General features: G+C 39.3%; 1 protein-coding gene across 1 annotated transcript; it reads left to right on the top strand.

Moving 5' to 3' along the window:
• The first annotated feature begins 2,112 nt into the window (after window positions 1-2,112).
• LOC145087235 (glutamate receptor 3.6-like) lies at window positions 2,113-6,347 on the top strand. The gene is made up of 6 exons (XM_079025157.1): window positions 2,113-2,871; window positions 3,167-4,500; window positions 4,618-4,895; window positions 4,988-5,019; window positions 5,098-5,504; window positions 5,602-6,347. Exons 1-6 carry the CDS (start codon window positions 2,595-2,597, stop codon window positions 6,061-6,063), a joined length of 2,790 nt encoding a protein of 929 aa, XP_078881283.1. The 5' UTR covers window positions 2,113-2,594; the 3' UTR covers window positions 6,064-6,347.
• Window positions 6,348-12,414: the final 6,067 nt, after the last annotated feature.

Below are 12,414 nucleotides of genomic sequence, written 5' to 3'. Positions count from 1 at the left end.
GATGTTATAACACTCCTATCAAAACATACAAGGTCCAATCGTAGACTACACCCTGAATCCAACAATCTTGACCAAAAGTCAACTCAGGTCAACAAGTAAATGGTGCAAGGTCAACCCTCAAAGTCGGCAAACCAAAATCATCTCAGTGAATTGCCACGTCGTGACCTTCCATTGGCCACATCATGCCAGCCTAAAGACAAAATATTTGAGTCCTTACCCAATCGCCACGGTGTGGTAGTTGGGTCCTTACAATTTAATTGATTAAGTTGTTTTCTTTGTCCTTAAGAGCTCCAAAGCTCAGATTTGATACACCCGAAAGTCTTAAAGGATAAAGTTTCCAACTTTATCCCTTAAGTCATCCCATCAAGCCAAAACTTCTAACCCCCCCTAAGTCCTTAATAACATCGTAAGACATGAGTTAACCCATTAAGCTCTTAATCAACAGAGGACCTCATACCCAAAAATATACTACACAAACTTGTGCTTTATGGAAATGCATGTCTAATGCAGTTCTCACCCAAAATAGGTCAAAACCAAGGAAGAAAAAGGGCTCAAACTTGAGCATAAGGCCAAATACACCAAGGAACACTAAATCTGGAACATAGAACTTCAATAGACCTCTAGGGTCCATAAAGTTGCCTTCAAACTCTCACAATATGAAGAAAAGAGACAAGAACCCTAGATCTAGAAGCACAAACTAGAAAGCTTGGAACTTGAATACTCACAAGGGTCCAGAATATGCTCAAGATGGTGATGATGAAGTTGCTTGTTGGAATAATGCACCAAAACACCTTATTCTTCTTCTTAAGGCACCAAGAATACCAAAATGAACCAAAACTCTCTAAAGGAGGCTACGGTTTTGAGTTAGAGGGTTGGAGGTTGAAGAGGATGCCCTAATCCTCTAGAAATGTTGCTTAAATATGAGAGGAAACCTTAAATTTACGGGTTTGGGCCAAAACAGCTGCCACGCGATGACCAACCTATTGCCACATCGTGACACTCATTAAAACACGCATTCCATTTATTCCATGTCACGTCATGGGCATCCTTGCACCACGTCGTGGCACATAGTTTTTCCCAAAACTCCATCTTTAGTCCTTGATAAATATTAAGTTAAACCAATCTGGAACAGGGGTGTTATATTAATGGAGATGGATTAGATGGTAACAAGGCAAAGGACTAAATGTGTAATCCAAACCTGCTATTGTTGTACAACTGCAAAATAGGACCAACCACAAGGACTATTTTTGCAATTTAGTCAATAAATAATTATTTTATAAATAGAAAAGCCTGTTAAACCATTGCATGACAATTAGACCATCCACAATGGGAGTTGTATGAGGGTTTAATAGATTAAATATGAATATAATATAAAGGAGAGAGAGAGTGTAGAGTTTAATGACCATTGAACGGTGCAATAGAATTGTAATGAAAATTAATGAATTTTTTAATAATTAAATTGAATGTATATGTTCTCTTTCCTACATGGCAATCCATACAACTATTCATAGGTTTAATGGATCGGAGATGACCTTAGTCGGAAGCCATTGGAGATTTAAATAGATTCTATGCACGTCACCTCCCCGTTAAATCCTGCACAAACCTCTCCAAGTAAATGCTCAAAAGATTAAAAAGGAAACATTACAAAGTTGAGATTGGATTCGAGAGAATGATCTTTCAACAAAACACGTGGCAAGAAACTCCCGATTCGTCTATATCGCACATGTTTGAAGTAAATAGTGGCAATTACCGCCAGAAAGATTGAAATTTCTTCACACCATTCACAGGTCGATCACGTGAAGAAACCAACAAAGTAAGACATCAATGTTCCATAAATGCTTCACGAACGCTAGTGAAAGTGATAATTATCGTTATCACCAAAAATAGCAAGAAACTTTCTACACCATACATGAAACGACCCTCTTTGAATTTTGGCAATTACAGCACCAGGACCCACCGGCCAATCTGCTCCCTGCTGCAAATTCCTCTCATTTAGTTCCTTCTTTGTTCACTGCTCTTCTTTGTATCACTGTGGATGGCTGCTTATTAGTCTGCTCTCTCTCTCTCTCTCTCTCTCTCTCTCTCTCTCTCTCTCTCTCTCTCTCTCTCTCTCTCTCTCTCTCTCTCTCTCTCTCTCTCTCTCTCTCTCTCCATGTACAAACGTATACGTATTATTTCACAATATGATATGTTTTCTTGTATTTATAAAACCTTATGTTCTTATGTCGTTTATCTGTCCATTGAGTTGTGGACCGAGGCTTATTTTTGTATGTTGGTACTTAGTACCGATTAGGTTGATGGGTTATTTCTTCTTAGCACTATGAAGTTGAACACAACATGTTTATTATTCCGCATAAATGGTTTTTGAGAATTTTGTTCTTTTTGTCACTTGAACTTTCTCTAAACTATTTAAACTTATAATTACCCAAATAGTTGCTCAGAATTAGCTACTATATATCACCTATCTTGGTCAAAAGTTAACTTCACTGTTCGTTTTTATATAGCCATATGCATGCTATTTTATCAATCTCAAGTACCGAAAGTAAGATTCTCTTGTGTTAATTGTTTTACATAACAGGGTGTACGAAATAGAAATGCCTAAGAATCTAGTTTGGGCTTTTCTTGTGTTGGTGGTTGGTTTTGGTGGATGGTTCTCCGAAGGGCTTGAGAATACCAATGTTTCTACAAGACCAGATGTCGTACATATTGCATCTATCTTAACATTTGATTCAATCATTGGAAAAGTGGCAAAAATCGCTTTGCAAGCTGCAATTGAAGATGTGAATTCTGATCCCACTATTCTTAATGGAACCAAGCTGAAATTAAATCTTCATGATGCAAATTACAGTGGATTTCTGAGTATAATGGAGGGTAAATCTTTTAAACATTTGCTTAGTTTTACAACCACAAAATCAAGTATTAGCGACGAATTAGCGTCCTATTTCTAGTTAAATTATGTTAAATTTTTATTCAGCGACCAACTTGCGTCACTAAATACTTGAAAATTATCACTTTTATTGAAATTCTTGTATTGCTAATGTTACGTAATTCAATTTTTTAAAATATTTTCTAGTATGAATACAAGTTCAAAACCAGTTTCATTATATACAAATGTTAACTTATATATATAGTTAGTTGGTGGGATTTAACTTGTTTCTGATTACAGCTTTACAAGTCATGGAGACAGAAACTGTGGCTTTAATAGGCCCCCAAAGTTCAGTCATAGCTCATATGATATCACAAGTGGCAAGTGAGCTCCAAGTTCCTCTATTGTCTTACACAGCCACTGATCCTACATTGAATTCCCTTCAGTATCCTTTCTTTGTGCGCACAACTCACAGTGATCTTTATCAAATGGCTGCCATAGCAGACATAATCAAGTACTACGAATGGAAAAAAGTAACAGCAATTTACGTAGATGATGATCATGGAAGAAATGGAATAATATCATTAGGAGATCAATTAGCATCTAGAGGATGTGAGATCTCCCATAAAGCACCTATTAAGCCACTAGCAACAAGAACAGACATAAGCGATGTGTTGGTTAAAGTTGCTTTAATGGAGTCAAGAATTCTTGTTGTCCACACGTATGCAGATAGGGGATTGGATATACTTGACGTGGCTAAACACCTTGGTATGTTGGATAGTGGGTATGTTTGGATCGCTACTAATTGGCTCTCAACAGTCATAGACACTTCCACCTCACTATCGCTCAAGACAATTGATGTTATGCAAGGGTTTATCACATTAAAAGCATACACAAAAGATTCAAACCTTACAAGAAAGTTTGCTTCTAAATGGCAAAACTTGACAACGTTTGGTTTGAATACTTACTGTTTATATGCATACGACACTGTTTGGCTGCTTGCTCGTGCGCTTGACACTTTCTTTGATAAAGGTGGAAACATTTCATTCTCAAAAGATCCCAAGTTACAAGGGTTACGAGGAGAAATCTTGAATTATGGTTCTTTGAGTATCTTCAATGAAGGGAATTTGCTGCTTCATGACATCTTAGATGTCAAAATGGAAGGATTAACAGGACATATCGAGTTTACTTCTGATAAAAACCTTGTTTTTCCTGCATTCGAAGTTATTAATGTGATTGGCACTGGTGTTAGGAGGATCGGGTATTGGTCAAATTCTTCGGGTTTGTCAACTATTCGTCCAGATAAAGTCAACACAAAGCCATCTGACCATCAATCAAGTTCTTCTGAGCTATTACACGCAGTGATTTGGCCTGGTTTAACAGTCCAAAAACCACGTGGATGGGTTTTCCCAGATAACGGAAAGCAGATGAAGATCGGTGTTCCACATCGTGTCAGTTTTCAGGAATTTGTGGGAAAAGCAAGACACAGTGATTCATTCAAAGGCTACTGCATTGATGTGTTTACATCTGCTACAAAGTTACTTCCGTATGCTTTGCCATATAAGTTTCTATCATATGGAGATGGAGTCAGGAACCCAAGTAACACCAAGCTTGTGAACTTGATACACGATGGTGTGAGTATTTCTTCCTAATTTCTTCCGATCATTAAATAAAGAGACTCAAAGCAATATAATCCCACATGATCGATTCTCAGTATACTTTCTTGCTAAAGTTTTTGAAAATCAATACAGGTTTATGATGCTGTGGTGGGCGACATAGTTATCACTACAAATCGGACACGACTAGCAGATTTTACACAGCCATTTATCGAATCTGGGCTTGTTGTAGTGGTGCCCATTAGGAGATCAAGCTCTAGTACTTGGGCTTTTCTTAGACCATTCTCTCCTTTAATGTGGACTGTTTCAGGAATCTTTTTCTTAGTTGTGGGAGCTGTTGTATGGATTCTAGAACATCGTGTAAACGACGAATTTCGTGGTCCTCCAAGAAAACAGTTTGTCACAGTTCTATGGTAAGTGTCTTTCTGTAGTATCGATCTTACAAAAATTTGCTGTTTTTATGAGGAAGCGTGATCTAAACAGATGGATTTTGTTCCTTTTTCAGGTTTAGCTTTTCAACGCTGTTTTCCTCCCATAGTAAGTGTCCCTTCATGTTTCCAAAACCAAACAAGATGTCATATAATATATAATCTTACTCGGTTATTGTTTATACAGGAGAAAACACGCTCAGCACTCTTGGTCGTATGGTTGTACTCTTATGGTTATTTGTGGTTCTCATAATAAACTCGAGTTATACAGCTAGTTTGACCTCTATATTAACAGTTCAGAAGCTTTCAACACCTATTACAGGAATCGAAAGCTTAATACAAAGCAGAGAGCCCATTGGGTACCAAGAGAATACGTTTGTGAATGATTATCTTGTAGGCGAACTTGGTATTCAGGCTTCTCGGCTGATTCCTTTTTCATTGCCTGAAGAATATGAAAAAGCTCTAATAGATGGTCCCCACAACGGTGGTGTTGCTGCAATAGTTGATCAACGCTCATACATCGAACTCTTCCTTTCAACCCGTTGTGAATTCAGCATCGTTGGTCAAGAGTTTACTAAAACTGGATGGGGATTCGTAAGTTGGAAGTCGTATATACTTCTCTTTTCACTTCGTAGAACTTTGAGTTATAAAATGATTGATAGTATTGTTTTGTTATTTTGTCTTATCACAGGCCTTTCCACGAGACTCTCCTCTAGCAGCAGATATGTCGACGGCTATTCTAGAACTATCAGAAAACGGTGAACTACAAAGGATTCATGACAAGTGGTTGATGAGAAGTGCATGCAGCTCACAGGGAACAAAGTTTGAAGTAGAGCAGCTGGAACTAACGAGCTTTAAAGGCCTCTTCATTATATGTGGAATAGTTTGTTTGCTTGCTCTCATCATATACTTTGCACAAATAATCCACCAATTTATCAAACACTATCCAACTCTTTCGGAGTCGACTGGGAGAAGTCTTCAATCTGGACGCCTTCAAACGTTCATTTCATTTGTTGATGAAAGAAAAGAGACAGTGACAACACATTCCAAGAGAAAACATTTTGAGGGAAGTTCAAGTGGGATGAATGCAAATGATGAATCGATTTATAGCAATAAAACTAGTAGGAGAGATTTGTCATTAAACAGCTCGTAATGATGAAACTCATCCATCGTTGTAGTCGTGGTGAAGCTGCCTTTTGCGATGAAGTAATCCGTCAAAAAAGGGTATCTTGTCGCTTGTTTTCCATCTTTTCAATCAAATTTGTAATGCTTTTTTCTGGGCATTTTTTAGATTTAGCCATAGCAAATAGCAAGTTAAGTGTGTACAGATTTAGCTGAGGATAAGCATGATGTTATCTTAGAATAATGTATTGGTATTGTAAAGTACCGATTGAATTGTAAATTACTAATCAATCAGGAGCCCAAAGATATTAAAAATGGCTATATTTCAACACAATGATTTCAAGGGAGAGGAAAAACACGGAACACAGAACCAACTTTCTTTTTGGCATCTTGCGAATCACATACGTTATACTCTTGAGTTGTGGAGTCTAATTGATTGATCATCATTTGACTTTATAGCCGTTATTCTGTTGAGTTGTGGAGTCTGATTGATTGATCATCATTTAACTTTATAGTCGTTATATATCTAAACTTAGGTATACAAACCTTTTAAACGACGTAGTTTTAAACAAATTAAATCCAATTTCATTTTCTTTTATTTTTGTTTTAATAGAATACCATTGAATTAAGTTCAATTATAGAATGAAAAAGATCAATTATATATATTTTTATTACAAATAATTATTGAAGTTTATAGAGAAAATAAAACACCAATGTTTTTTAACAAATATAACTCAAACGTTTTGTCTTTCAATTGAAACACTATATCTAATGATTTTGTGAAAAACTTGATTGAGTTATGACATTTTCTTATTTTATCTTTTATTTTATTAGTTTTCATTTAGAATCTAGTAGGGTTGATTAAATGGTTAAAGTTTTAATGCTTTAAGGGGCTATTTGGTAGGATCTGAATTTTTAAAATCTGAATTTTTAAGAGATCTGAATTTCTAAGGGGCTGTTTGGCAGGATCTGAATTTTTAAGATCTAAATTTTTAAGAGATCTGAATTTCTAAGAGGGTCTGAAATTTTAAGAGCTAAATGTTTAACATGTTGTTTGGTTGGCACCTCTGAATTGCTGTGTTGAATTATTAAAATGACCATTTTACCCTTCTGTTTTATTTTTTATTGAATTCAATTGTTTATTTAGAAAATAACCTAATAAATTTCATAAATATGTATTTAAAAAATATAAACACCATATAAAATCCAAATTTATTATAAATCAAAATTAAACACAAATCCAAATCAAACTTAAATATTTTTAAATCCACAAAATCATAATAAAATCCTACAGATTTAATTTTATCCCAATTGATTCGCAATCTGGTGACACAAGTTATCCATGTATTCATTTCCTTGTGAACCCCATTCCATATCGTGTACGTTTTGTCCATCATTCTCTCCCCCTTGTGCTTGAGCATTGTTCTCCTCGAACGTCATAAATAACTTATCATGAATATCGCATTTCCTTATGAAATTGTGGACTGCAAAAAAAAGCAACGACTATATCTCTTTGCACTGAAAAAGGAAAATGAGTCATTCGTTTTAGGATTGGGAATCTCGCCTTCAAAAAACCGTAAGCACGTTCAATAACATTTCTGAGTTGCGCATGTGCATAATTGAATTTTTCTTCCTTAGTTAACGGACTTCGTCGTCGATAATCGGCTAACCAATACCTCATGTTGCGGTAAGGAGTCATAAATCCACGAGTGTTGGTGTATGCAGCATCGCAAAGGTAATATTTATCTATACACATGAGTGAAGGAAATATTATATATAGAAATTTAAAATCGTATTTTAGAATAAATTTAAAAAGAATTACAAACCTGGAGGAGGGAACGGAAAGCCTGAAGTCGGGTTACATGCAACTTCTTTCAAAACTCGTGAATCATGTGTTATACCCTCCCAACCAGCCCATACGAATGTGAATATCATATCAAAATCACAAATTCCTAAAACATTTTGAAAGCAATCACCTTTTCCTCTTCCCCTGTAGCGAGTTTGTTGATCAGCAGACACGACTGCATGTACAAGAGTTCCATCTAACGCACCTATTGCTCCAGGAAATATTTCTTTTAGCCTACGATGTCTCTCTGAGGAATTCACGGTTGCATTATAATTCGTTGGAACTATAACTTCTTTTGCAAAAATCATCATTGCATTTAGCACCTCATGAAAGCATCTATGAACTGTTTCTGTGGAGTGTTCAAACCTTCGTTTGATAATCCTGAACCGTTTATTATGTGCTATAGTTGTCAAGAACAGAGCCATCTTTTCTTCAACGCTTATATGCCTACTACTTTGCAACCAATTGTTTCGTCTAAAATGATTGCATAAAAGTACATACGCGTCACATGAAAGACGCATCAACTCATGACATTGTGTAGAAGTTCCATGTAGCAATTCTTGTGTATGTTGATGACCGCTCACTTCCGAATCATTATCAATAGCCCTTCCAATTCTATTGGATGCTAGATTCAACCAATAGCAACATAGTAAAAGGAAAAATGCATTTTCTTCATCCGAATCCATAAACAATCTGTTATTTTAAAAATACATAACATTTATAATAACAACATATAACATAAAAATTCCTCCAAGTAATCCAAAACATCAAATTGATGAGATTAAAAACTTTAATCTTTGAAGATCGATTAGATCTTAAACAGGTAAGTAATTATAAAACAGCAAGAACACGAAAATAAGAACAAGGCAAGAGTGAATCAAATGTGTCGAATGATTAAAACAAAATCCTCAGAAGAGCTCGATTAAGAACATCAACTGTAGATGATTGGTAGGTTTACAAGAACGATCAAAGAAATTTGTAAATACTATCGTTATGCTCTAGATCAATCGTTAACCTAATATGCATGCAAGCATATACTTATATAATAAACATAATGGACTCTCGGTTGGACAGGCCCAAACCGGAATACAAATTAAATAAACAAATAGCCGAGCCCAAAGACGCAACCCTTGAACAAATCTTCAACCCAACAATCTCCCCCTTTGCGTCAATTGGAGCGAGATCTTCACTTGTTACTTGGGCCAGCAGCGGAGGCAGGTACCTTCTTCTTCACGGTGTTAAACAGACGAGAGATAAGAGCCAGAATCGTCTGCCTAAACCTGATGTACCACTGGATCATGTTATTGAAGTACTTAACATCATCCGCTGTATTCTCTTTACACCTTCGAATGATCAATAACACATGCTCTAGACAAGCAGTGGTGTAAAGATGTTTGTCAGCTAAAGCAAAGAGACAATTATGTCCTTCCGCTCTAGTGAACATGACCGAATTGCAACGCGGGTCGATCTTGCCCATCTTCATTTGATTAAGATCACTGGCCGATCCCACATGAGCTATCTTCGGTTTCTTCTTGAAGACAGTGGCAACCTCCTGATCCATAAGGGCAACCTCCATGATGTAACAGACAATCATCCTCTTGATATGGTCTATAATCGGACCATATTCAGCTTCATTTGTTAAGAGGATGTTATGCAGAACGATCCAATCATGAGGATTTAAGTTCGGTAGATCTGCCAGGGAAATATGATGTGCAGTTCTTGCAGATCCTCGAATCACCTTGAACCGAACATTGATGAATCTTCCTTCGGTGTAAGGCTTCAGAACACGAACGTTCACTATCTTCTGGGTGCTCCATGTTAAATACTGAGGACGAGCAGCCTTCAGATAGAATTCGATCAACTCCCTATCCACCTCAGGGTTCGGATGAGGGACTTCAAAAATATTTGAGAAGGCGTGGAAGATAAACGCCTTTCGAGTCAGCGGCATGTCGAACTGCGAATCGACAGAATTATAGCAGTCGAATGAGATAACCGGCTCGAGCCATAGGATGCTAGGAGTATCTATGGCCTCCTTAATCATTCGCTCCCGAGTCCAGGCAGGGAAGAGAGTCTTCCTGCTCTCGAGGAGATCGTGGGCTTCCTTCTGCTTGCGTTCGGCTTCTTCAGCCTCTCGCGCCACACGATTAACATCATCATCAACATTGCGACTGTTCTTTCGTTTCAACAAGTCAGCAATGGTTTCATCATCTTCATCATCATCTTCTTCCTCAGCTATGTTTTTCCCTTTATCCTTCACACCCGAACCCGAAGCTTGACCAGTCGGAGGTGGTTCGGTTGTGTGAGTAGCATTGGAGGAAGGAGGTGGTTTCGATCCGGACTTCAACTCTTCTCCCCCTTGTTTCAGATTGGACACGAAACTGGGTAAGCCTTCGATTTTGCTGAGAAGGTCCATAGCAGGAGAAAGTTTTTCAGCAAGGGTACGCCTCACCGAATGGTTTAGAATCGGATCGTGTGCTTCGAGGATGTTGGATAGGGCAGCGTGTACATCCGAAACACATGACTTGATGACCTCCCTTTCGGATCGAAGAGCTTCCAGCTGTTGTTGAGAGTTTGATAGTTGAGTGCTCTTGACCTTTAGGGCGGTGGTTTTGCTTGCCAGAACGTCCATCAATAAATTTTCAGCTGCGAGATCCTCCTGAAGCTTAGCGAGGCGCTCATCAATGGAGGCACGAAGGGCCGAGTTGTCGTCGCTTATGGTTTGGCGAAGGGTAGCGAACGATGTCAACTCCGTTGAGACAAACTTTGCCAATTGCTGAACAATCGGTTCCAAAGTTGTCTTGGTGGCGTCAGCGCTTTCCTGTAAGGACTGCAACAGGATAGAAGCGTCTGAGAATAGTTTATCGACTTTTGCGGTCGCTGCCTCACATGCTTTTGTGGAGGCGTCAATGGCGGCAGTGGCTGAGGCTACCGAATCATGCTAAGCCCTGGAGAAGGCATCAACAATCTTCTGAAGAGCAGCTTCAGAGAGAGATGATTGAGCGTTTGTGGATGACGCAAGAAGCAGATCCACCTTCTCGTTTAGCTCCTTCAGATGTTTCTTTGTCACTGGAGCATCATCCTCTTCGTCACTTTGAACCTGAAACGGACTAAAATAGACCGAATCGAAGGTCATGTTTTCACCGCCAAGAAACGGGTTATCTCCATCAGAGGCATGATCTGGAGATGGTGGGGGTGGTGAAGCTGGGGGTGTGGTTGTTTGGGTAGGTTCAGGTTGAGTGTGGGGTGGGGTAGTTTCGGGTGGTGGTTGAGTATGGGTAGGTTCGGTTGTATGCTGGGTTTCGGTTTGAGGTGGTTCGGTTACGGGTGGTGTTTCAGTTGTAGTGGTATGAACCCCCGTATCAGATACGTTGGTTGTAACCTTTGTAGTGGTTGTGGTGGTATCTGTGAAAATGGGTGGTGGTATAGGGAAAAAGGTTGGAGGAATAGTGGTAGTGGGGGTTATGGTCGGAATGGAAGTAGGGATGGTTTGAGGAGGTGAAGGAACTGGTGAGACATGAATGTCCATGTCTGGGGTAGGTGATCGGGGTGGGGTGTTGCCTCTTTGAGGGGCTTCGCCTCCTTGAGAGTCGTCCGAATCTGAACTCTCGCCTTCTGAGTCACTCGAAGAAGAAGGGATAACAAGCTTTCGCTTCGGTTGAGTCTTCCTCCTCTTCGGTTGTGGTGACTGTGTAGGTTTTGTTTGTTTCCTCTTCCTGGGAGAAGGACCTTCAGGAGCTTTGGTCACTTGCTTCCCTTTTTCCGTCTTTTTGCCCCTGTTCACCGGTTTGTCAGCGTCGTGGATGGACTTGAGCATTTCCGGTGTGAGTTCCCTTGGCCCTGACTGTTTGAACTCCTTGATCGTCCTGATGATCCTGCTGTCAGAAGGAACAGCACCGTACATTGTCTCCGGAATAGAGCCAATGAAAGAGAACTTGGACGCATCAGAGACGATGATCTTCTTGGTATGAAACGTACCGATTGAAGACATCGATGCACCTGCAGGAGTGGGGACGTCGAACTTATCCATTGCCCACTTTGTAATGAGAGTCCAGAACCGGGCATACGACACCTCAGAATGTCGTGATGAAGAAGAAAGGCTCTGGATGAGCTGTTGCCAGAGGACCAACCCAAAGTCTAAGTTAACTCCGTTGTAAACTGCATACATGATTGACAAGAAAAGTCGACTAGCACCGTCGGATCCTGAGCTTCGCTCAGATAAGCCCTTGAAGAGGACTGTGAACAGGTCGTTCCACAGCGGCGGCAAGCATGATTTCTTGAACTTTGCGACGGAGATGAGCACCTCCGTGTACCCCATATTGTAAAACATACTGTAAAGAAGGCCCACCGGAATCATCTCCGGATTGATTCTTGAAGAGTCAGCAGCAAACCCTAGCAGAGTGCAGAATCGCTGCCTTGAAATCGAGGTCTTGTGATCAGCAACCTCAAAGAACACCCGCTCGACTGCTTTGTCGTAATAGGCAGTCGCATACACCTGCGAGAGCATCGTCATGGGCACAGACTCAACCCGTGATAGTG

This window comes from Lactuca serriola, chromosome 2 (assembly GCF_051521515.1).
Source record: "Lactuca serriola cultivar US96UC23 chromosome 2, Lser_US96UC23_V15, whole genome shotgun sequence".
Classification (NCBI taxonomy): Eukaryota; Viridiplantae; Streptophyta; class Magnoliopsida; order Asterales; family Asteraceae; genus Lactuca; species Lactuca serriola.
Note: the sequence above shows the minus strand (reverse complement) of the source record. Positions and strands in the feature narration are given on the sequence as shown.

Excerpts from the sequence above, each read along its gene's own strand:
- LOC145087235 (XM_079025157.1), top strand. The coding sequence starts at position 2,595 with ATGCCTAAGAATCTAGTTTGGGCTTTTCTTGTGTTGGTGGTTGGTTTT. Across the intron at positions 5,020-5,097 it reads AACGCTGTTTTCCTCCCATA|GAGAAAACACGCTCAGCACT; the intron begins GTAAGTGTCCCT and ends TTGTTTATACAG. Across the intron at positions 5,505-5,601 it reads CTAAAACTGGATGGGGATTC|GCCTTTCCACGAGACTCTCC; the intron begins GTAAGTTGGAAG and ends GTCTTATCACAG.